The following is a 22,398-nucleotide window of genomic DNA, read 5'->3' as shown; positions in this document are numbered from 1 at the left end:
CCAAGTATAAAAACAAACACAGTTAAAGTTAATATTAAAATACAATTCCTCAAATAAATATATAGGGACAGATATTCTAGCATTTTTAAAAAATAGCAAACTTTTGTTTCTTAATTCCTGTTTCGGGTGATACAGCACCCAAGATTAAAATACATTCTCAAGAGAAAACCTAAAGAAACAAAACATTGCAGTCAAACCACAACTATTTAAGTGTTGGTTTAACCCAGGGGTCCCCAAACTACGGCCCCCGGGCCGGATGCGGCCCAATCGGCCTCCCAATCCGGCCCGCGACGACCCCCGCCGCCCGCTGCCCGCTCTTATGGCGCGCGGCGCGGCGACGATCTTAAGAATCGGCAAAAAATCGCTGAAAATCCTTTGTGCGCATGCGTATGGGCCTCTCCCGACCCAGAAGAGGTCATTTTCGATGCACTTCCGGGTCGGGGGAGGCCCATACGCATGCGCACAAGCGATTTTCGGCTATTTTTCCCTGACCGTGTGCGTGTGCGCATGCGCACGGGCGCGCACTCCCCCGCCCTCCGGCCCGCTGCGCGCGCACTCCCCTACCCTCCGGCCCGCTGTGCGGTAAGTCTGGGGACCCCTGGTTTAACCATTCCAGCTAGGCAGGAAGTAAAACACAGCTAGCAGAAAACAACACATTCTTTTTTTAAAATTAGCAACTGTGATTTTAACATACTGTCAATTTGCACCCAGATGTTATTTCTTCATTTCAATAAAACCTATGTCCAAATAAATGTGCAAATGCATGGCAGCCTTAGTTTATTATTTTCAATCTAGCACACTGCTGTTACTCAAAGATATACATATGCCTGATTCCATTACACACTCTGGCCAAACCATATGCAGATTTAACACAATGAATTCAGTCAATCAGGAAGTTTATTCGGCTTTACGCCCATCATAAAACACAACACAACAAAATAAATCAAATAAAACAGCGGCCAAACCATATGCAGATTTAACACAATGAATTAAATTCCTTGCATCATTTTCAGGCTCTGGAAAAAGCTGTTCTAAATTTGGCCAAATGCAGTCCTGTTAGTGATAAGACAGGTGGGCAGTATTCAGCCCACGGGCAATAAGGCCCTATTCTTACCTATTTGCCCTCTGGCATCCCTCTACGTACTTGCCGATAATGATGGTGAAATGAATGGATGATGAATGAGGTGCATGCTTGTGTATAGAGTAGGGAGAAAGAAAATGAATACATGAAGGAGATGAGAGATATGGTAAAGAGTGATGAAGTTGTGCTCTGTCTCTTTTCCAGGTTTGGTCCTACTCACTGCCAGCTCTGGGCTCACGCATTAGCAGTATGTGCCCACAACTGTTTTCCCTCCAAGATAATGTGGTCCTCAACTTCAAAAGGGGTATCTACCCCTAACACAGAGTGTAGAGGAAAGAAAATGGTTGCTTGTGAGAGTACTTGAAAAAGTATTTTCCATTTTCCCAAAGTAATTAAAGTAGTTCAGTGGTTTTTTAGTGTCTTTCCTTTGGGAAAAGAGAAGCATTTTCCTTCCATTTATGTGAGATTGTGAACAATGGATTGTGTGGCATTTTTGTTGCCATGAGGACTCTGTTCATTGATTTGTCAGATAGCACACCATAGATGGCAGCATAAATAGCTTGCTACTTGACGTGTTTTGCAGCATGTCAAATTAAAACTACAGTAGACTACATTCAAGATGTGAAACCAAATTATTTTACACAAATATTCCTGAATTCAACAAATACATTTTTATTTTTACCTTTATTACCTTTTGGTTCTTGAACAATAAGATGGGTACATTCATTCATCTTAAGTTGCCCTGTATACTGACCACCATTCTCGATAGTGATACGCTGGACTGCTTTTCGGTCTGCACTGCTTAAACCAGTCACACAGATTGTACAACCAAGAAACAAAGGGCATAGGTAGTCTCCCATATTGAGGTCTGTATATCTAAACATCCTGTTGGGAACAAGAGCAATAAACGTATGTCTTGCCATTTCTCTTCATTAGCAGAAAAACAGAGTTGTGCATGAGTAAGTAAAGCCAGTACAGAATTTAATGGCTATGCAACAGAGCCCATGATATATCATCATTCTTAGGTGTTTAAACCTTCTCCTATAAATCCAAGTAAAGAACAATACAGTGGTGCCTCGCTAGACGAATTTAATTCGTTCCACAGGTCTATTCTTATAACGAAAAATTTGTCTAGCGAATCCCATAGGAATGCATTGAATTTTTTTGAATTTTTTTTTTGCCCATAGAAACGCATTAATTGAATTTCAATGCATTCCTATGGGAAACCGTGATTCGCTAGACGAATTCTTCGTAAAATGAATTTGTCTAGCGAGGCAACCTCCGCTAGAAAAATCCTTTCTTTAAGCGAAAATTTTGTCTTACGGGGCGTTTGTTAAGCGAGGCACCACTGTATGTCTTTTTATGTTAATGGTAAAATAAAAAAAATTCCTTCAGTAGCACCTTAAAGACCAACTAAGTTTTTATTTTGGTATGAAAGCTCGTACCAAAATAAAAACTTAGTTGGTCTTTAAGGTGCTACTGAAGGAATTTTTTTATTTTGCTTCGACTCAGACCAACACGGCTACCTACCTGTAACTATGTTAATGGTGTGAAACTTGCACTTTGCAACATGATTACTAACATATATGTTTAAATTACTATTTGGAGAATACCGTACTGTAGCTCAGAATTTTTCAAGTAGTCAGTGTTAGAAACTGAGATATGAAAGCTAGGAGCTAAATAGAACCTGAAACCTAGGTTATGGGTGCAACAAAAAAACCTGAAACCTAGGTTATGGGTGCAACAACAGAATGTCTAGGTGGACTTTTTTATAACAAGAATACAAAGCTGAAAATGACTGAATGCAGCTAAAATATTATGTTCATTTTTCACATGGTCTAGTCCTTCCCCTGCCCACCCCTCTAATATTCTTAAGAGGATTTCTTCTCCAGTCTTCAGAGAGTAGCTGGAAGTGGGGAGGCAGAAAAAGGTCCTCCTTTCCTTCCACTCTGCAGTTTTAATCTGAAATCTTAGGAGCCCAGAGCTCAGAAACTGCTCACGCTAATGAAATTCCCTGTCGCAAAATGCGCCTAGAACCATGGGAGTTTCGAACACTGCAAGTACTATTACTTTTCTAACTGCACAAATGTAGTCTTACCTATGTTGGGATTTATCCCACAATGCTTTTACCCAAGAGGGAAGCAAAATGGGTTTTTTTAAGTTAGCAGCAACTAAATATTTCTTGCTTCCGACTTCTCCCGCTATAAGATGTGTTACTGACACATTAAGATCTCTATATACACGGCCGCCCATCATCTGCACATACTTGTGGACCTCTTCCTATGAAAGAGAAAAAACAGCAGCAAATGAAAATAAACCAAGACAAAGCAGATCAAATGAGGATTAGCAAAACACTATAAACAAAAACAATATAAAGCTAACAGAAGTACAGCTGAAATAGTGTCCAGGTGTGCCCAGCACATTTAGTAGACAATATTGGCAGACTTAAGAGGATTCAAGGAAAAGCAAAAATAAAAATAAAAAACATGCTTGTGATGCACATTTTTGTTGTAAAACATCCTTAAACCCAGATTGGATGAAAGGTGGTACATAAATGTTTCAATAAATACATAAAATAGCAGTGTCAAAGTAGGTATTTTCAGACTGCGAAAAAAGAAGACAGGGAAGATTCATGATAATCTTGAAATGTCTGACAACCTTTCCCCACTGTCAAAAGAAAAGGAAAAGTACTATTAATATGTATAAATTAGTAGAAAACAGATCTGTGTTACATATTACTAAAGCATTCCTAAATCAAAGAGAAGGGCAATGGAATATAATTTCTTAAGGTATAAAATTAAGATATAAAATTAAGGTAAAAATTAAGGTATAAAATTCTTAAGGTATAAAATTGATGTGATTAGTGGTTCACAAAATCAGACATTTATTAATGATGTTTTAAGCAAGGTTCTTGCTGCAATGAAGAATTTTGGCCCTTCTGATCTTGATTTCAAAGCATCTATGGCAAATCTACCTATTTAGTTGAAATGGGTGACATTTTGAAAGACAATTTGACTCCTAGTTATGACTAGATGCTTACAATAAGATGAACACCCAACTCTATAAAATACGTCATTAAAAGAATTACCCTAGTTTCTTTTTGAAGGCTTGTACAGGATATAGTTACATCAGCCATTGTCATATTAAATACTGGATGGTCGGCCCTTGGCACACATCGCTGGTTCTGCATACAGTAGACAACTACTTGTGGTCCAACAATTCTGCAACCAAGCTGAAACAATAGATAAGACAAAACAAGATGGCAAATAGGAACTTTTTCCTTAGAAAAAACTGTTCTCCCACACTCCCAATACACATGGCTCACCTAAACAAAAAACAGACAAGTTTGGTGCCAAGGTTGCAGGTTTGATCCCCAAATGAGACAGCTGCATATTCCTGCATTGCAGAGATTTGGACTAGATGACCCTTAGGGTCACTTTCAACTCTAGAAATCTATGATTCTGTGTCAATACATATCTTGCAATACTTATAATAATAATAAAAATTTATTTATACCCCGCCCTCCCCAGTCAAAACTCCTCAGGGCGGCTCACACCAATAAAATTACAATAAAACATAAAAAGAAATTGATTAAAATACAGTATTAAAATTTAAAATGCAGCCTCATTTTAAGTAGTCTATAAATCCAAGCCATGAGGGAGGAAAACACAGGGGTCAGACTAAGTCCAACCCAAAGGCCAGGCGGAACAGCTCTAACAAACTAACAAAATACTAACAAAAATACACTAACAAAATACACGTGGACAACTGTTCAATCAGATGACACTGGATTATTCCAGAAGGCAAATAATGACATATAAACCATCTATTTCTTCATCCCATTTATAGCCCCAATATCCAGATTAGGTTCTGCTAGTCCAGTGTTCATAATAATAATAATAATAATAATACAGTGTTACCTCGCAAGACGAATGCCTCGCGCAATGAAAACCTTGCAAGACGAAAGCGTTTTGTGATGTTTTCGGCACTTCGCAAGACTAAGTTTTCTATGGCCGCGCTTCGCAAGACGTAGTTTTTCGACGGTGTTTTTTGCCGCGGCAAACCGCACTTCGCAAGACGAAAATATCGCAAGACGAAGCGACTCGCGGAACGAATTACTTTAGTCTTGCGAGGCACCACTGTAATTATTATTATTATTATTTATTTATACCCCACCCATCTGGCTGGGTTTCACCAGCCACTCTGGGCGGCGTCCAACAAAATATTAAAATACAATAGTCTGTTAAACATTAAAAGCCTCCCTAAACAGGGCTGCCTTCAGATGTCTTCCAAAAATCTGGTAGTTGTTTTTCTCTTTGACATCTGGTGGGAGGGCATTCCACAGGGCAGATGCCACTACCGAGAAGGCCCTCTGCCTAGTTCCCTGTAACTTGGCTTCTCGCAGCGAGGGAACCGCCAGAAGGCCCTCGCCACTGGACCTCAGTGTCTGGGCAGAACGATGGGGGTAGAGACGCTCCTTCAGAACATCTTCAATGTTGGGTCCTCAGATGTTGGTTGACTCCAGCTCCCATCTTCCCTGACCACTGGCTAAGCTGGCGGAGGATGATGGGAGCTGGAGTCTAACATCTTGCAGAACATTATGTAGTCTACACTTGAATCCCACAGGAACATACAGAAATGTTCACATAAATCTGTTCTCCATGAAACAATTAAAAACAGAGGTGAGATACATCTACATTCACTTCCTTCCCCACCCAATAACGTGTGTGTGTGTGTTTTAATTACATGAACAGATTTTCAATTGTTTTAGAATTTATCAAGATACTGCATTAACAAAGTCACTATGTAAATAAAACACGAACCTTTTGAAGGTGATTAAAAACAATGCCACTGAACTGATCACAAATATAAAGGGATTTGTCATTCTCTTGTATCCTCAGTGCAGCTGTATTTTCAAGAATCTGGAGAGATTCTTCAGACTGAAATTCTTTGATGGACTGCAAAATATAACAAAAGCAGTAGGTAAGTATTCTGTAGATTTGCAAACACAGTTTCTTTCAATATAAACAATGGTTGCACTGAAATATGTCTTTACTTGGTGATACTAAGTACATCTTCATATTCAATTCAAAATATTGGGCCAGTTCACAAATTCGTAGGTTCTCAGAGAGAAGATTGCAGCTGCTGCACTATATAGCTTAGAATTACATCTGAACCAGGGTTTGTTGTTTAAGTTCTCCAGACAAACTACAAGAGACAAGTCATAAAGCAAAACTTGGCTACAATTTGTGCTTTGTTTACAGTGAGATAAACCATTAAATTGCTCTTTACTTTTTCAACACACAAACCTTAATAATTAAAATACATATAAAAAGATATTCATTGAACACATTACATTCACAGACCAACTCCATGTACTAAAAAAGCTTACCTCAAGGGCCTGAAGGAAAAATTCTGAGTTTTCTGCAGACTTTATAAACTTCACAAAATATGGTTCCTTGCTATTTTTCATTGTTTAACTAATGAAGAAATAGGAAAGCAGATTTAACTTCATTTAGAAAGGAAAACTATTAAGAACAGATTAGTGGAAGAATCAGTTGCTAGTGGAAACCTATGCATGTGGATACTATGGCACAGACCAATTTTTACCAAACTATGTTTTCTGCTTTAAGATACAGTAACAACCCATTTGACGAAAATAACAATGTCCTCTTTATTAATGGTGACTACTCCTGATTAGTTCTCTTCGTTTATATTCCTATCAGTTATTCATAAAATATTTTATGAGAATATACAGCCCCCATTTATGTTTGTTGTCTGGGAAGTTCAGGATGGAGGCGCACACACTGCCCGGGCTTGCGCCCCAATGTAGCTTGATGTGGCCTAATGTGGCAGGCAAGGCAGGGGTGTTTCAACTTCCCAACAATCCCTCTTCAGGTGGGACTGCTGTAGGCCAGGTGCTTGACTGCACCTGTCCACTTCCACTACCACACATTGAGGAAGGAAAACAGGAGGCAGCTGTTGGCTCCAAACCCCATGGGCAAGCACAAACAATGGCCAGGTTATCTTAAAAGGTAAAGGGACCCCTGACCATTCCGTCCAGTCATGACCGACTCTCACATTATTGGCCGAGGTAGCCGGCATACAGCTTCCAGGTCATGTGGCTTCTGGCGAACCAGAGCAGCACATGGAAACACCGTTTACCTTCCCGCTGTACCTATTTATCTACTTGCACTTTGACATGCTTTCGAACTGCTAGGTTGGCAGGAGCTGGGACCAAGCAACGGGAGCTCACCCCGTCGCGGGGATTCAACCCGCCAACCTTTTGATCAGCAAGCCCTAGGCTCAGTGGTTTAACCCACAGCGCCACCCGTGTCCCTAAGGTGTATCTTAGGCATCATCTTACCTCGAGGCCCATGGTTTCCGGGGGGGGGGGGGAGGGCAATTTGGAAGCTTGTTTAGACCAAGTTAATGGCCTTTTAGGCTTCCTTCCACGTGAATAGGAGTTCACCTTTTGAATAATAAGAATTATATGTCACAGGAGCAGTGGCATCAGTATTTTAGAGATGCTTAGGTGGGGCATGGCCAAAAAAAGGTTGGGAACCACTGGTCTAGGCACCCGCTGGTTTCAAGCTAAGCACAGATAAGAACCAAGGAAGAGCCCCGCTGGATCGGGGTCAAAGGCCCATCTTAGTCCAGCATCCTGCACCTCCATTTGCAAGGAAAGGGTGCATTACCCTCAAGTGCACCAAGCAACCAGCGCAGAGGGGACTAGATTCAGGTTGTGGGGATACAGTGGAACGAACCCACGGCCACCTGCCCAACACATCATATGGCAGGTAAAGGGACATGGCAGTCATTGTGCTGCACAGCGAGGCTCCATTCTGCTTGGTTTGGGCGCGTGAATCATAGAACTGTAGAGCGGGAGGGAGGGAGGGGGGGGCCCCAAGGTTCATCTTCTAGCCCAACCCGGAAATCTCAGCAGACGCGGCCATCCAAGCTCTGTTCCGGGGGAAGGAGCCCCCACCGAACACCTCAGAAAGCTCTTCCTTGTGATGCGAGTTGGGAGCCCTGGAAGGCCTCCTCTCCCCCCTCAGCCTCTCCTTGCCTTGAACGGCTCAGAACCGAAAGCAGCGACCACGTCTTAGGTAAACTGGGCTGGGAGGGTGAAGAAGTGTGACGGGGTGGGGGTGGGGTACCCGCCTACTACGGGGCCGAAAAAAGGCCGAGGCGACGCTCCCCTTCCGCTTACCCCGTCGCCTCAGCTCTCCGTCGCTGCTTCCTTCCTCTCCTCAGAGGGACCCAGAATCACAACCCCTCGAAGGCAGGCGGGAAAAAGACGAAGAGCGGGAAGTGCGCATGCGTGAATGACGCCTCAGTGCTTCCCTCTCTCGCGCGCTCCCCGCTTCTTTATTATTGTTGTTGTTAACTCCTTCGCTGCTTCTCGCGGCGCCTCCCTTTAGGAACGAGAGCCGGAAAGCGCGCGCGCGCGCGCGAGAGAGAGAGAGAGTGCGGCACCTTTTAAAAATACACAGCTGGTTTTCGACGTCGCGCAAAAGGAGGCGCCGGGTGCAAAAAGGTAGCATGGGAGCAGCAGCAGCCGGGCAATTCCCCATCGCCTTGGAGGCTTCTAAAGTACATCGCTAAGCAAGGAGCGATGTTCACGTGTTTGGTTTCCGTGTGAATGCGTGGCCGAGCTCCACGCCGTGTTCTGTTGGGAGCCGCCCAGAATAGCTGGGGAAACCCAGCCAGATGAGCGGGGTATAAATAAAATTTTGTTTTGTTTTGTTTTGTTATTCGTGGAAGGAAGCGCGGAGCACAGGCCCGTGGTGCTTTAGCTGGGGTGGGGAGGGGTCCGACCACGCGCGGGCAAGTTGTCACTTGATCGTGTACCTAGTTTTGTTTTCTTAGAATCATAGGATCCTGGTTTTTGTTTAGGACAGCGCAGGATTTTAAGGCGGTGCTGCGGTTTCCCCATGCAGGGCGCCGAGCGGAGGGGGCTAATAATAATAATTAATACTGTAAAGCCTATACTTATATGAGTAGCTATTGAGAAGATCTATAAAAAAGCAACTGTACCAAAATAAATTATTGTGAAAATAACAAATATTGGGGGGGGGGCATATTATCGAAGTAAGCCCTGGTTTGGGAGCTTGTTTTGGTTCATTGTGAGCAGCCCAGCGGATGTGGCAAATCCACACCGTGATCAGCTCCCGCCCGGAAACCAGTGTCCCCACTGTGGAAAGACGTGTGGATCCAGAATTGGCCTCCACAGTCACTTACGGACTCATTGTTGAAACCGTGTTTATGGAAGACAATCTTACTCGGCTGCGAGTGATGGCCAAAAAGGGCAGCCCAGCTCTCCCAGCTAACATACTAAGTTCGAGAACTAAGGTACCACTGTAGAGATCTTTCCCAGTCTGCATATGCATTGCAATTGTTTGCAGAGATTTAATTGGTTTGGGTGTTTTTGCCTCCCTGGGCTCCTTTGGGGAAAAAAGGTGGGGTATACATTTAATACATAATAGTCATTTCCCACACAATGAGTGTTGGTCTCTGAGGAAAACAAAAGAAAAGAGAGCTATTAGGTACTGAGTATATTATATGTTCTGGGAAAATAACATGATGATAAGCAGGGTATGTTTGGGGACCTGCATTTTTACTTCCACCACCCCATGCAGTCTTGGTTAAGTTTCTAGCTCTGTGTCAGAGGTGACTTCAGAAAAACATGTTGGGGAAATAAAAGGATGGCAAAAACCATTGTTGGGAGAGGAAGGATTTAATCTACACTATATAAGATGCAGGTGGCGCTGTGGGTTAAACCATAGAGCCTAGGGCTTGGCAATCAGAAGGTCAGCGGTTCGAATCCCCATGACGGGGTGAGCTCCTGTTGCTCGGTCCCAGCTCCTGCCAACCTAGCAGTTCGAAAGCATGTCAAAGTGCAAGTAGATAAATAGGTACCACTTTGGCAGGAAGATAAACACCGTTTCCGTGTGGTGTTCTGGTTTGCCAGGAGTGGCTTTGTCATTCTGGCTACATGACCTGGAAGCTGTATGCCGGCTCCTTCAGCCAATAATGCGAGATGAGTGCCGCATCCCTAGAGTCAGTCACGACTGGACCTAATGGTCAGGGGTCCCTTTACCTTTATATAGGACCTTAATATACAGCAATTTGATGCTGGAGTAGTGAATGGGAAATATGGAAGGGGGGAGGTCACAGCAACTGTGCTTAATTCTTTTCCCCATAGGAGTTGGAGGCAGATTTTATGTATACCATATAATGATATGAGCTTCCGTCGCATAAAGGAGTAAAATCTCCTATTGTCCAGTTTAGTTGCCATCGTCCCATTAAACTACAGGAAAACCTATAATTTTCAGAACTCCAAAACATGAGGAAGCAAAATTTAATGACTATGCATGTAAATTGTAGTACAAAACAAGCTTTTATTGTTGGATTTATAACAAGTCAATCCTGAGCACATTTACTTGAACATTTATCCGACTTTTCGCAGCTGATTAAGGAGTTCAGCTTAAAAAACAGCGCTATGTTCTCCATTTATTATGCTCACCTTATTGGCTTGTGTCAGGGATACCAGTTCCCTCTTTCTCACTTACCAAAACCCGCATTTGTATATCTGTTCTTTAATATTACGCTGCCACCAGTTTCAAAGCTTGGTAGCTGATATAAAAAGTTTAGGCAGGAGATGGATGCCAACATGAGACATAGGTTGAACTTTAAGCTTGTTGGTTTAATAAAAGGTACTATGTACATAAGGGAATACTGATATTTGCAATGGGGTCTTAAAGGTGCTTTATTACGGTTTCTGAAGACTTTAAAGTCCTGTTGCTGACACCAGCCTCTAAGTGGCTTTTATCTCAGGCCGAATTCCCTGAACTTCTACCCCAGTCAAATACTCTGACAGCTCAATCCAGCCTCTTTTGGGGGATAGACTGCCTCTGTACCCCAAAGCTCCTCTGGTTGTAGTTCTGGCTGCTTGGACAAATAGGCCAACTTAAAAAACCCATTTGTGTAACCTTCCGCTGGCAAGACCTTTGCACAGGGCAGCTTTTCTGATCACCTTCACCGCTGACTCCTTTCTCCTGATCTTCATAAGACAGGTATTAATAACATGCTGACATTTGTATCCAGACTTCAGCTATTCTCATTAGCCTTTTTCTCTGGCCTTTCCCCTCAAACCTCTCTCATCCACTCACTTCTCCGCAAAAATCGTAACTTCCTTTCCCTGACAGTTGACTCTCAGTTGACTAGGAACTCCAGCCTGTCATTATGCTATAACCCAGATCAATCAGAGTGGATCAGACCCAGCCTAATACAGTCGTACTTTGGGAGTCAAACGGAATCCGTTCCAGAAGTCTGTTCGACTTCCAAAATGTTTGAAAACCAAAGCATGGCTTCTGATCAGCTGCAGGAAGCTCCTGCAGCCCATCGGAAGACGCGGAAGCCCCATTGGAAGTTCGGCTTCCAAAAACAGTTCGTAAAACGGAACACTCACTTCCGGGTTTGCGGCGTTTGGGAGCCAAAATGTTCAAGAACTAAGCTGTTCAAAAACCAAGGTACAGCTGTACATTCCCAAAATGATAGTCCATCTCTCTCTCTTCACAGAACCTGTCAAGGAAAACTACTGCCAATCAGGCTTGTGGCATCATAATAGTACAAGGCCTCGAACCAACATTAGGCCAGACGTTAAGTGCAATGATCTTGCACTCAGTATAATTTCCTTGGAAAGAGTTGGGTAGGTTGTTTGCATGCCAATGGCTCATTTTGCCATGGTTGGAACTGGGAAGGAAATTGCTCTGCTATTTACTCTGCAACCAGTTTTCCCAGTGCACCTACCTTCCCTTTGCTTCAGATGCAACATAATTTGGATGCATAGTTTGATCTGTCAGGGACAGGAAAGTGGATGATCATGTTAAGCAGGAAGGCGCTAGATAGCCATTGCTCCCTTCCAACATTCTAGCTGCAGGTGGTGAAATGAAGACATGGTTTTTGTCTGTTAATGCATGGCCTTGCAGAAAACAAACTGGGTGTGGGAGCAGGGTGTTCAGTGTCCTTATGGACAGAGCAATAGGCTCACTTCTGCAAGGAACTATAGCACACACATTCGTATAAGATTAGATTTGGCATACATTTGCCCACCTTAAAAAAGACACACATGCATTTCAAATGCAACAGAGAGCAGCGTATAAGATGTGCTTGATATTAAACCCCTGGTGATGTTCATAACATCTCCATTGGTCTTGCATGTAACATTTGTTTATCACGTAGCTTGTGAGCTGACATAAGCCAAGCAATTTCAGTATACATCCGAGCCAGATCTTCTCTCTTGCCATAAAAGCAGCTTTTGTCAGAAGTAACTCAGTCCTTTTAGACTGAGTTTAGACTGTGATACTCAATGGATCTAGTAAGTTTTACTTATTCTCTCTGGAAAGCCACTACAATACCGCTGACATGTCATGCTCCCCAGTAGACTGGGAGTATGTGGAACTGGCACGTTCCAGAGGCTCTGTATACAGAGAGAGGCATGTTTTTGGAAGGTGGAGAGCCACATGCTTTCGGAAAAGGCAGCAAACATATTTTCTGAACTTCTCGCCAGCAAAAGCATAGATCACAGGATTGATGCAGCAGTGAGCCATTGCAATTGTTTCTGTCGCTTGTGCTGCTATAGCCAAATTACTAATAGAGGCACAATTACTGAGATCAAATGCATCTTGGAATGTCCGTAGCAGAAGAACAATGTTGTACGGGGCCCAAAACATGAAATAAACTATCATGATGATAAAAATCAGCCGGACCGCTTTGCTCTTTTTGTCATTCCTGCATTTCATTAGAGTTTTTATGATCTGTGCATAGCAGAAGGTCATGACGATCATTGGAAATATCAGGCCTATAAGGTTCATTTTCAGTGTAAAGAACTGGTTCCAGCCGATCTGAGTTTCATAAGAAAAATGAGGCGTGCACACTGAACGACCGTTTTCCTTTTGTAATCTGTTGAAGACCAATACCGGCACAGAGGCTAGGAATGCCACGCCCCACATGACAACGCTTGTGAGGATGCCATAGGTAACTGTCCGGGCTTTTAATGCAAACACGGCGTGGACGATGGCTAGATATCGATCGATCGTCAAAAGGATTATGAAAAAACTTCCGCTGTAGAAGCCTACGTAATAGATCCCAGAGAGAATTTTGCACATTGCATCTCCAAATATCCACTCGTGGGCTGCGTAATAAGCCCAAAATGGGAGTGTGAAGATGAAAAGCAGGTCCGAGATGGCTAAATTGAGCAGGTAGATATCGGTCATGTTCTTGAGTTTCTTATATCTGATGAGGATCAGCACCACCAGTGAGTTGCCCAGCAAGCCAAATATGAACACCAAAGAGTAAAGCGGTGGCAGGAACTGGGAAGCAAATTCATTAACATTGTCACTTGGGCATGGTTCTGCTGTTTCGTCATAAATGTATTCTGTGGTTGTTACATCTCCGTAGTCTGATGTGCTCATAGTAATGGACATCTTGTTCTCTGCAATTGTAGAAGATATGCTCATTTATATTCACACATCCAAACTGCAAGCACAGTAATAATAAAATGTTGGTTTCCGTACATAGGAGAATATACTGAACTTTCAACACAGGAGGGGAGAAATCAAAATACAGAAAACAAAAGATTTTGTTCATGCAGATATTTTCATGTTTGGGCTAAGCATCTGCTTATTAAAGATCAATAACTGCTGGGACTTCACCAATCTACAGATGTGCAATTATGCAACTCAATAATAACAACATTGTGTATCTGTGTAGAAACAGTTGTATAGGAGTGATTATAAGCAGTGAGCCCACAGTATTGCCAAAATGCCATTCTTTCCATTATAGTTTGCTTGGTGCCCCAGCACTGTTTCAGCACATTTTGAATCCCACATTGTATGGTATGTATATTTTGTACATATCATTACAATCATGAAGAGAGAGAGGAATTGCAGGTAGTCTAATGTAAACCTTGGAAACCCATTGCATCACTCAGTAGATTCTACACTGATCACTTGCAGTTTAACAAATGAGCAGCCTCTGTTGAAAAAAGTGTCGTACCGTATCCAAAATGAAAGAGGCCGAATGAAAGCATCTTCATCATTGTTAGTATATAGTAGTTTCATTTTTATTAAAGTCGCCCAAAAAAGATGGCCATATGAAATCACCCTTGGATGTTGACCAAAATTTTGTACAGCCCGAAAAGTATCTTAACAAAACGTGAAGAAACTGTTGGATGCCCAGTTGCTGTAATGAAGCTCAGAAAAAAATCAACATGAAATGGTTATCTTGTGAAAAGTTTTGTCTCCACCCACCCCATTCTCTGACAAAGTATGTTAGTAAATGTGTACAGTATGTCACTGGGCAAAAGTTCGCTGAGGATTTCTTTAGTAGTCAGCCCTGTAGAAACAAAGAGAGTGCATTGCAACTACTTTTCTGCCATTTGGAGGAGCTATAGTTACATTTTTCAAGCTCGAATGTGGTTGAAGGACAGAGGGCTTAACCATCTCAAACTTTGCCTTGTGGTTTGCTCGTTCCTTCATTTTTGGGGTAGGAACCACATGACATTTCTACTGTGACTGGGTGATACGTTGTTTTTCTGGAACTAAAATCAACTAATTGATGGTGATGCAAAAAGTATTTTTAAATCGTTTACATGCTCCTACGCCTTGTAACATCACCCTGTTTTGCTTACTCCCATTTCCCCCTGTCTCTTAACTCCTACTTTGTGTTGCTGCCCATGACCTCAGCAGCATCCGTCTCCCAGAGGTGAATATAAGGGAATGCAACCAGTTTACCCACAATGAGCACCGAGCTGGAAGGGGGACACAACTATGACTTGGAACAGAAGGTGAGAGGCAGGGGGCACTGAATTTTGGCATTGAAATTTGAAAGCCTAAAGTCCGCCAGGGAGAACAAATATGCTTAGTGCTAGGTCCCCAAGCTGTGCCCTTCTTGTCAAGCTCTTTCCTTACCTGTATGACATCAGGTGTAGTGCGGGTGGTTCTGGCTTGCCCCAAATGGCCTGACAGACCAAATGGGGAAGCCTGGTAGGCCCAGGTTGGCCCAAAGGGCAGATGTTCAACACTATTGACCTAGAAATACAAGAACTCACCTCGAGCTGAAGGTTTCTTGCCTCGCCTCTAGGAACAGTTACACCCCTGCAAAAGGTTGAAGGCAGTCTTGAACACAAGGTGTAAATTACTTTTTAACATGATTTAAACAGTACCAACACAGGGAATAATGTCCCTATGGGAAATGGGGTCACCCTGGAAGATGCAGAAATGGCCACTGAAGTTCTGGTGTCACCTGGGAACTGTGTAGAGTCTGAGACTGGGAAATGGAAAATAAAAATTGTTCGTCAGGTGATATGATAGGGGCCGTTTAACCCTTCTATAACCAAGCCAGTAAAGCAATGTTATTAAATGAATAAATAAGCTGTCCCCCACCCAAATATTTTTCTTCTCAACCTCTGCCCTACACACAATAATGTTGGATTGTTGTTTTGCTCACGGGGGGGAGGTGGGAGCTGGTGTGTGTGAATTTTTAGTTAAACAAATCAAGGTGCCCCTTAATTCAAACTTAACAAGTTTCCCAAGGCTGCTTTAGTTAAAAATCAGCTACAAGAGAAAAAAACTGCCTTGGTTTCAAGAGCAGTTTGCCACATTGCACAAAGGGCTGCTGATGGAAGCCAAATCTCAACCTCCTTAGGACTTCCGAAATACGTTTTGCAGTTCTTTGCCCTGCTATTCGTGTTTTGAAATAAGCGTTTCCTGCAACTCCATGGCACAGGAATAAACAATTGGTCATGGCTTCCTATACCATGCAGATGGGAAACCTCTGTGCCTCCAGAGGTTGTTGACTCATCATCTTCAGCTGGTGTGATGAAGGGTGGGGTGCTGTAGTACAGCAACATCTGGAGGGTCAGCGACTCGCCATCTCTGTTACATTGTCCTCATATCAGGACAGACACATTTGCTAGGTGCAAATGTGGCCCATAGGTTTATCATCCCTGCTGTAGAACGTACTCATCATGACATGCTCATTTGTTAACTAGATAATTCCTGAAGCAGCCCTAAAACTCTTGGGCTACAGGAATGAACCAACAAAATCAGAAAGAAGGCACTGTTGCAATAATTTAACTGAAGATTTATGGTGCAATCCTAGCCACATAAATAGCCATGGAGCAACTGTTCCAATGGTTAGATTTCCACTTAAAATGCATATGCTTTCTATGGGAAAGATGTGTTTCTGTGTCAGGAATGGATTGAACATAATAGTTTAAATTGCCTTCATGTCTGTGCACATACATTTTCCCAAGAAAATGATCAGCAAAACACCTGATAATGGCCTCTATACCGCTTTAACTGTGGTGTTCTGCAAAGATTCCTGGGAACAGTAGTTTAATGAGTATGCAGAGAATGATCAGTTAGGCACACACACACACACACCATTCCATCCCTCCTTCCAGAACTGCAGTTCCCAGAGTTTCCTGTTAATTAATTAATAACACGTGCTAAAATTTTGACTGACCCGCTTTTGCAAACTCATGTGCCAAGACAGACAAGTACATCAACCTTCCATAAATGCTGAAGACAAAACATTGAACATAGCCACTGACTAGACTCTCTCTAGGAATATTTAATGTTGCTAAACACCAGCCATGCCAATAATTAATGCTAGGTTGCATTCGATGTATAGAGGTGGGCAAACCTCATTTGCCAGAGCGAATGAATTTTGCAAGCTAACACACACACACACATGTAATCCTCCTCACAACTCTGTAAGATAAGTCGTCATTATCTCCATATCACAGAGTACAGGGTGGGGTTGGCTGGAGGAGCTGTGACTCAAAGATAATGGTGCTTTTGCAAGAATGATATTTCAGATTTCAGTAGGGAGGAAGGCAACATTTTCAGTGAAGCTGAGAGGCTTGTTTTCGGGTATTACCAATTGCAAAACGAGCCTTGTGTTTTAGGAGCATTTGTTAGCAGCATAGAATTGTAGAGTTGGAAGGGACCCTGAGGATCATCTAGTCCAACCCCCTGCAGTGCAGGAATATGGCAGCTGTCCAATATGAGGATTGAAGCTGCAACCTTGGCATTATCAGCATCACGTTCTAACAACATTGTGTTTTCACTTTATAATGGTTACAGCAATGGTATAAAAATATGTCACCCACCCCTTTCTTTTTTTAGCAAAGAGGCTGCTGATTTTACCATGCATACTTAGTACATGGACCTAGTAAAGTGTTTCTAAGAACACTCAGAAGCAGACCAGTTCTAATACATGTTTGAACTCAGTGGGGCTTCCTTCTGCGGTTTCCACTGTAGTGTGCTTGGCCCAATGATTGTCATCATCGTGTTATGGACCATAGAGTTCATAACCATAGAGTTGGCTAGAAATATAATAGCAATAATTGCATTGCGTTTGAAATATAATGGGTGAGGCGCTCTCGGCCACTTTCCTTAAATGCAGTGTTCACAGTTGGTTGGCAACAAGTGGGATGTCATCCTGCTTCTTTCCAAAAAGATCAAAAACAGAACAAATCAAAAAGCAGACCAAAATACTAACACACCCTCTTTTTCTTCCCACTTCAAGCACTGAGGTGAATGGACCAAACGGTAAACTGGATACGGCCTGGTTTGCAACTAAATTATCCCACTTCATCGCCTCTGTCTTTGATCACTGAGTTAGCGTTGTGCTTGATAGACATGTAGCAGCTTTAAATCTGGGGCGTGACTGGGAACATGGTGGATTGTAGCTCATTCTAAATAACCAATGCTAGAACTAGGGCTTTTATTTTCTTTTTTCAGCCAGCTCATCGGATCTCAGCTCCGGCACCTCTCAGGTAGGTGCCATTGCCATTCTAAGTGAACACGGGAGAAGTTCGTGGCACCTCCTTTTCTAGAAAAACAGCACTGGCTGGAAACAAAGCATGATTGGAAAACCCAGGATGGAGCTATACAGCCTAGGTAAATGAAGGCCTTGATGAGAGTATAGGAAACTTCCTAATACCAAATCAGACCAACCATTAATACTATCTAGTTTAGTACTACTCTACGCTGACAGGGTTTTCATAAAGGGGTATTTCCAGCCCCAACCAGAGATGGCTGAGGTCAGACCGGGGACCTTCTACATGGAAAACAGACACCTTCTCACCGAGCTACAGTCAATTCCCCTGAAGGCTAGGATGCCCAGGTTGCAGGGAGCAGATAGCTATGGCTTCCCTTTAATTTATTCCACTTAAACAGATAGGGGCCATTCATTCCGATGGGAAAACTCGGCAACATTTTAGGGGACGTTGTTGGAGCGAGGGCAAAATCTGTTCACCGAATAGCCTGCCCTCCCTAGCAGGAATCCCATGGGTAGATGTGCCCACAAGCAGTGCGCACAGATGCCCACAGGTTCCCTGCAAAATTCAGGTCTCTCTTTCAGTGCCCAAAGTGATGGGCATTTTGCTAATCCAATAGTAAGCCTCCTCTTTTTCATTCGAAATCGTTATCATACCACGCATTTAAAATGACACACGGCAAACAGCAAACTTCCCTATTAACAAAATATCAAAAAATAGCGTGTGGTCAATATTTACACAGTCATGTGCAAGGCATGCATTTGTGGCAGCCTGTCACGACAACACAGTATTAGATACACATTATTTTTTGGCGGTATTGTATTACTCACATAGGAGTGTTTTCCTTGTGAAATGGCCCTCAGTCTGCATATGAATAAATGAATAAATTACATCCAAGATTTAAAGGGAAAAGGATTTTGCTGCTTTTGCCTGGGGAACAACTGCCCACAGTATTCTCTTGTCAAAATTTGGGACAACTATCTGATTGGATACCTCACTGCGAAGAAGAAACAGAAAGAATAGCTATTTCATATCTCATTCAAACTTCTGAAAAACTATTAACTGCATCTAGCCAAATATTTATTTATTTTTTAATGGCAGAATAGACCAATTCTGTCTTCATCGCTTTTTTCTGAATGATATGAACATAAAGAAAGTGTTAACTGGGTCATCAATATTAATAATCAGTTTTCAGGGTTTGTAATATGTAATAATGGCCCTTTTTACATCTTGGTGGGTTAATGGTACTTTCATGCATCATTCCTAATCATTCTTAACTTTTTTTTTTGCTGTTAATATATATAAATACAACCCCCCAATTTAAATTTACTTACCAATTTACAGTCGCTTGCTTTTAAGAGATGCTGGTGAAAGCTAGAATTTTTGGACCAGGCACGTTGTAAAAAATAAAAAAAGCCTTCCTGTGTGAAGAAATACTTGTTCTGCAAATTTCTAGTGAACAAATGTTTCTCCTTTCTAAAAAAAAAATAGATAAAGAAACAGTTCCCTCCTTCTAAAAATAATTGTTTAGCAGGCTAGCAAAACTCTGTTTCTGTATCTCTGCAGAGGATTTTAAAAACTGCAATGTATCTTACTACTCCGTGGATTTCAATTGCACAAAGCTGGATTGCAGCCCATGCTGTAAAACACAAAAAGACAACAAAGAAAATCTTCATCTACCAATTTTGCTGTTCAATATCTTTATGAAACCACATATTTTTTTCACATAGGAAATGGGTTCCATTTAAGGGTTTTTCACTCTGTGGATTACTGATAATGGTATCAGAAGCGAGCATCTAGTTCTTCGTTTAATACACTCCGAAGAACTTGCAGAGCTGTTTATATAGGACTTCCGAGGTTGTCTTCAAAGCTGCCTTGCCCAATGTTCATGCAAGAGTCTCAGAAATCCTTGAAGGTTGGCCTTGATGCACAGGAAGGGCTTACTTGACCAGCTGCCCCAAACTTCAGCAGTATGGCTACATCTCCAAGTACCTAGAGAAGGCTGAATCTGGCATTTTAGGGTTCTCTCAGGGCTTTCTACACTTGCCATGTATACTGGCACAGTTTTACGAGTGATTTTGGAGCTGATTCTCTGCACTGATGGTCATTTGTTGCTCTTACTAGAGAGCAGTGCCGTTTCCCCCTTCCACATTAATGGTGGGTGGTGCCCAATTTGAGAAAAGTCCTGTTGCTATGGTCACATCCCTTATGTACCCTCATGTTCCTCTAGCCAGTAGATGTTAGCCAGGAGCATGTATACTGAGATAGCCCTTTTGTGGGAGTGAGGGCAGCACAGAAAGCCTAGTATTCCAGAATTCTAACCATTTGGAAGTATAGGAGATTAGAAGAGGTTAGGCGAAAAGCTCTGATCCTAAACTTCCGCTGCTTTGCAGGATACCTTCGGGAGAACAAAGGGTTAAGGAGCAAACCCTACACAAATCCGGAGTGGATTCCCTAAGACGGTTGGATGGTGCCTTGTACACCTTCTTCTGCCAACTCCTGCAGCTAAGCTGGTCCCAAACGCATTGCTCTGCTTTCCTTTGGACCATATCAGCAAGGCCAAGAGAGGGGTCTTGTCATCTGGGCAGCCCAGGACTTCCATACACACTGCCGGCCCAGGCTTGCACCCCAGGTAGGTCACTTGGATGGTGTGAACACAGTGGTCTGACTTAACCCCCAGCAACGGAGACAAATGGATGCCAAAAACGTGTTAGTTTTGTTTTTTTTAATGCACAGGCATGACACTGCACATTTAGATAACTACTGACACCAAGTTACATCCTGAACTTGCCTCTTGAAGTCTCCATGAAACCCCATGGCCCACTACAGCTCGTCCCTGATCTCCCTTTGCTGGCTGCCATCTCTCTCCTCTGAACTAAATAGCTCACAAACTGACAGCTTGCACCAGTCAAAGGGAAGTGGGGCACAAAACAGGTGTCTCCAAAACCATGCCCATCAACCCCTACCCCTTCCACATAGAAAGTGGGATTGTACTTGTATACATGCAACAAATAACAATATTGAGAATCTATTCCAGATATTTCACAAAGGGAAGATCTTTGCAGTTTTTTTAAACTTTGCATTTTTTAAAAAGGCATTATTCAGACACAGTAGATGAATAATGACAACATCACACTGTAGCATGCCAATATTAAAGCGAGAGGGAATAGTAATGATACCACTTTAAAAGGTAAGTGCGAAAATGCCCCCATTTTCTCATTTCTCATCTGTCCACATTTCTACATCAGTTTGCAGCATACTTTTATTTATTTATTTAAAAAATATTCACTTTCAATAACAATCTTCCAATTAATGACAAATTAAAGCAAATCAATCCAAATTACAATAATAATAATACACCAATTATATATTCCAATTATTAAAAAAAAATCTTGGGACTTCCCATGTTCCAGGTGTCTAGAGATAATCATCCTCATTTATATCTCTGCATTTTCGGTATTTTTCAAATTCAAAACTAATATCCATCTTTATTCTCAGTCTAATGTGCTGTTGTTTCTGTGGCTCGCATCTTCTGTAGCCAAGTTTCTGTGTTGTTAACCCACAAGAGCCATTTTTTAAATCATCTTATTCTCTGCCCAATTATTTGGTATTCAGTCCTCTTATCTCTCCTTTGTTTGTCTAGTTCTCATTAAAGACACTGGGCTTCGTTCTAAAAGTAAAGTTTATAAATTTATAAAGTTTATAAATTTCTCTCCGATGTCTTTTAATGAGCTGGTGTCCGTATATGTCTGTATATATTGCTGTATTGTCGGACGTGCTTCCCATGTACAGTGGTACCTCTACTTACGAATTTAATGTGTTCCGAACACACATTTGTAAGTCGGAAAAATTTGTAAGTTGAATCCCATAGGAATGCATTGGGAGAAAAAATGCATCTAAAAATGCGTAAGTAGAAAAAATCCTATCTCAACCACATCCTAGATGGCGGATGGAGCTCCGTTCGTAAGTAGAAACATTCGTAAGTAGAGTTATTCGTAAGTAGAGGTACCACTGTAGTGTATATTATATGAAAATTATTTAAATTCCTCCAAGAACAACAGGACACCCCCCCCCCAAAGCTCCTGGCAGAGATCCAGCGCTCTCCGTCCTTCTGTCCACAATCATGTATAAAAATTATCCACACAAGCAGATATATTTTAGAACGAAATACTCTTTTCCATAAGAATTCCTTCTTCTTCTTTTTTGTAACTGTGCAATAATGATCACCATTTTGTTTCTGTCTTCAATCCGAGCTGCCATGTCTGATCTTGTTTTGTCAACTTCTCATTAGAGTTTTTGAGGGCTGTATATCATGCATTCAATTATAACTTTTGCCTCTTGTGTTTCGTTTAAGTAATTAAATTCTTTCTGGCTGAGCTTCACCAAATCATCATGTAGCAAGTACGGAAAGATAGAGGTTGCTCACCTCCTTAATCCACGTTTCAAGATGAGAGTCCGTTTA

The 22,398-nt window shown here is 42.1% G+C and overlaps 2 protein-coding genes and 1 long non-coding RNA gene across 3 annotated transcripts in view; 1 reads left to right on the top strand and 2 right to left on the bottom strand.

Annotated features, from left to right (window-relative positions):
* The window catches only part of TOPBP1 (DNA topoisomerase II binding protein 1), a 32,711-nt gene extending 24,132 nt beyond the window's left edge, over positions 1-8,579 (bottom strand). Inside the window, exons 1-6 of the mRNA XM_035128892.3 lie at positions 8,295-8,579; positions 6,474-6,561; positions 5,905-6,039; positions 4,170-4,313; positions 3,180-3,361; positions 1,773-1,966 (exon numbers count right to left, since the gene is read on the bottom strand). Coding sequence (XP_034984783.2) covers positions 1,773-1,966; positions 3,180-3,361; positions 4,170-4,313; positions 5,905-6,039; positions 6,474-6,554 — 736 coding nt within the window. The 5' untranslated portion in view covers positions 6,555-6,561; positions 8,295-8,579. The remainder of the gene's footprint in view (positions 1-1,772; positions 1,967-3,179; positions 3,362-4,169; positions 4,314-5,904; positions 6,040-6,473; positions 6,562-8,294) is intronic.
* LOC148684206 (uncharacterized) lies at positions 8,524-22,312 on the top strand. Its single transcript, XR_015946470.1, has 4 exons — positions 8,524-8,621; positions 14,836-14,933; positions 17,899-18,057; positions 20,330-22,312. It is a non-coding gene; the product is annotated as an uncharacterized LOC148684206 (long non-coding RNA).
* LOC118091917 (C-C chemokine receptor type 5-like) lies at positions 11,791-19,357 on the bottom strand. The gene is made up of 3 exons (XM_035129509.3): positions 19,271-19,357; positions 15,198-15,243; positions 11,791-13,580 (listed from the first exon to the last, which is right to left on the bottom strand). The coding sequence occupies exon 3, from the start codon at positions 13,570-13,572 to the stop codon at positions 12,496-12,498; it is 1,077 nt and encodes a 358-aa protein (XP_034985400.2). The 5' UTR covers positions 13,573-13,580; positions 15,198-15,243; positions 19,271-19,357; the 3' UTR covers positions 11,791-12,495.
* Positions 22,313-22,398: the final 86 nt, after the last annotated feature.

Source organism: Zootoca vivipara, chromosome 11 (assembly GCF_965207765.1).
Source record: "Zootoca vivipara chromosome 11, rZooViv2.hap1.1, whole genome shotgun sequence".
NCBI classification, from domain to species: Eukaryota; Metazoa; Chordata; class Lepidosauria; order Squamata; family Lacertidae; genus Zootoca; species Zootoca vivipara.
This window is presented reverse-complemented; position numbering and strand designations above follow the sequence as displayed.

Coding starts and splice junctions, on each gene's coding strand:
- LOC118091917 (XM_035129509.3), bottom strand. CDS start 13,572: ATGTCCATTACTATGAGCACATCAGACTACGGAGATGTAACAACCACA.